The 3,150-nt window shown below is 35.1% G+C and overlaps 2 protein-coding genes across 2 annotated transcripts in view; both read right to left on the bottom strand.

The window, feature by feature from the left end:
• Positions 1 to 3,150, bottom strand: part of LOC105454970 — an 18,427-nt gene that overhangs the window by 1,960 nt on the left and 13,317 nt on the right. The window lies entirely within an intron of this gene.
• The window catches only part of LOC105454997 (serine/threonine-protein phosphatase 6 regulatory ankyrin repeat subunit B-like), a gene marked incomplete at its 3' end in the record, with an annotated part of 8,185 nt that continues 5,035 nt past the window's right edge, over positions 1 to 3,150 (bottom strand). Inside the window, 5 exon segments of the mRNA XM_011698014.1 lie at positions 1 to 73; positions 147 to 344; positions 419 to 616; positions 694 to 891; positions 968 to 1,241. Of these exon segments, the coding sequence (XP_011696316.1) occupies positions 1 to 73; positions 147 to 344; positions 419 to 616; positions 694 to 891; positions 968 to 1,241 (941 nt within the window).

Below are 3,150 nucleotides of genomic sequence, written 5' to 3'. Positions count from 1 at the left end.
TTCTTTATTATTGTTGACAGCATCGATGGCTGCGCCTCGCGATAACAGTAGATCCGTTATGTCCACCCGATTGCTGTTCAATTAAACGAGAAAATATCGATGTCACTTTGATGTCAGGTCAGATCCAGCAACGACTTGCAATTTACCATATTGCCGCGTAACACAAGGGCGTGTTTCCATCCACGTCGACTACATGCAAAGAAGCATCAGCGTCCAGAAGAAGGGTGCAAACCTCGCGCGAACAATTATACGAGGCCACATACAGAACAGTACGTCCTAGGTTGTTGACAGCATTGATGGATGCGCCTCGCGATAACAGCAGCTCTATTATCTGCTGATTATTGCTGTTCAATCAAACGAGTATATCGATGTTACTTTGATGTTACGGCAGATGATCTAGTAACGATTTTCAACTTACTTGAATGCCGCGTAATGCAAGAGTGTATTTCCGTACTTGTCGAGCATACGCAAAGAAGCACCAGCGTCCAGTAGAAGGGTGCAGAGTTCGAGCTGATTTTTTCTCGCGGCCACATGCAAAGCACTACACCTGTCGTTATTGGCGGCATCGACGGCTGCGCCCCGCGATAACAGTAGATCCGCTATCTCTGGCTGATTGCTGTTTAATCAAGCGATAGAATACCGACGTTAGTTTAAGCAGCATTACAGCAGATTCAGCAACAACTTCCAACTTACTTGAATGCCGCGCAATGCAAGGGCGTATTTCCATTCTTATTGATTGCATGTAAAGAAGCACCAGCGTCCAAAAGGAGGGTGCAGAGTTCGCCGTGACCATACGACGCGGCATTATGCAGAGCACTATTTCCGGCGTTGTTGACGGCATTGATGGCTGCGCCGCGAGATATCAATAGATCCGTTATCTTCGGTTTATTGCTATTTAATCAAATGAGTGAGTACCGATGTTAGTTTGATGTTATGGCATATCCAGCAACGACTAATTCCAATTTACCCGAGTATCGTATAATGCAAAGGCGTGTTTCCCTTTTCGTCGACCATATGTAAAGAAGCACCAGCGTCCAGAAGGAGAGTGCAGAGTTCGCGTTGACCTTTCTTCGCGGCCACATGCAGGCATGTCATTTTGGCGCTGCTGAAAATGTTCGCGTCCACATTGTCAGGGTGGTTTTTCAGGAATTCTTGTGCAGCGTCTCCCGCGCCTGTAACTATTGCATCCATCAACTGTTCCGCCACTTCAACTACATTGCGAGAACAAATTGAAAGACAGTCTTATTTTATACGCAGCAACATAGATCAAATTAATCTTCTTTTTTGCACAATAAGTAAAATATTTATCTCGTATTATGCAATGGCAAAAAATAAATTAAAATGTTCCAAGAACTAAGAAATTTATTAAGGATTTTCAAAGAGCAATTTATTCAATGTGCGAGTTTAAAATTAAGTGACTAAACATTTCAACTTTACAGAATCCTCTTCATTAGTCAAGAAAAATAATAAAATTACATGTAAGTTATTAGTTTACAAGTTAAGTAAAATTAAGTTGAAAGGATGGAGCGCTCTTAAACATAGATCATTAGAAAATAGCCATTCGTAGAGGCTAATATCGACTGTGCACACATATTAAATATTTATATAAAAGTTTGTATAAAAGATAATATACAATAAAAAATAAAAAATGATTTGTATTAAATGTTTAAATCTAATTGTATATGAAATATGTTAGTTTTAAAAACGTAGTAAATTTGAAAATAAATATAATTCGGTAGTACGGGATTGTCAAATAATCATAGAGTCAACGATGGAAATATATAAGTCATGTGAAATCGGTACATTGTCAAAATTTACAACAAACGGCTATAACAACATAACTTTGTTTTATTATTTTAATTGTTTGTTTTAAAATTTGGCACTGTACTGATTATACGTTATTTACATTTTTATTCGTTGACTTAGTAAACATTTGACAATCCCGTATTGACAATTTTGTTTAAATTTTAAATTGCTCATTGTTTGCCTTTTTTAATTTTTTCTTTTTGACAATATTAATTAATTTAATATTTAAATGCGCTATTTCTCATTTAAAAAATTTTAAAATTTCTAAATTTTTTTTTATTAACAAATTCATAAATATAATAAAAAGAAACGTACCCGAACGCACATCCCTACTCCCATACACATTATTATGCGCGGCAGCCATAGCGTTCGTGCTGGAAGATACCGGGACGATCATATATTATATGTAATAATACATCATGAGCCGACGTAGCCCGGCAATCAAAAGCCACGCTGCGTTCGGGAAATACGTTATAATTATTTTATTATTATGTCATTTTATTTTTATGTTTTTTTTCACTATTTTTTATCTTTGAGGATGGAATGATAACACTGATAATACATTCCCCGAACGCTGCCTAGCTATGGAGAGTTCGATCTTTTACATAAAAACTTATGTCTGCGGTTGACGAGTATTGCGACTTGTAGCGAGATAAGTTTTTGGAGCAAGTAAAAAAGAAGAAAATATTGGTAAAAGAAAAGCATAAGTGTGAAAAAATAGCAGAAGAGACGGGAGAGAGTGAGGAAATAGGATGAAAGAGAAAGTATATAAAAATAATATAGAAAGAAGAATATTCACGGTATAGATATGATTATATTGATAAGGTAGGAAGATGGATATACGTAAGGTTGTGAATACACAGGACAAAGATATCGAATTTTAATGCAATTGAACTTCGATAACTCGAACCTCTATAACTCGAAAACTTTCATAAAACAAAAATTTTTTTCATTTCCATCCGCTTCATTGCGGAAAACCTCTATAAATCGAAAATAAAACTTACTTTATTATCTGTCTCGAATTATTTGTCAAGTATTTAGATATTATTATTTTATTTCTAGAACTCGAATTTAAAGTATCCAAATCTCTATAAGTCGAACTTCTATTGCCTCTGCCTGCATAAATACGAAGTTGCAGCTATGTAAACATGAATAGCCTGGTATTTTGTTTTATGATTACATTTATTATATGTATGCAATAAATAGTTCACTTTCAAATATTGATTTTTTTATCCTTTAAAAGCCATTAAAATCAGAAAATTATAAACTCTTGTATAAAACCTCTACAAGTCAAATTGTCATATGTTAACCCTCTTTTAATCGAATTTCGATAAGTCGAAAACT

This window comes from Wasmannia auropunctata, unplaced genomic scaffold, assembly GCF_000956235.1.
Source record: "Wasmannia auropunctata unplaced genomic scaffold, wasmannia.A_1.0 LD335965.1, whole genome shotgun sequence".
NCBI classification, from domain to species: domain Eukaryota; kingdom Metazoa; phylum Arthropoda; class Insecta; order Hymenoptera; family Formicidae; genus Wasmannia; species Wasmannia auropunctata.
The sequence above is the reverse complement of the archived record's forward strand: the minus strand, read 5'-3'. Positions and strand labels throughout refer to the sequence as shown.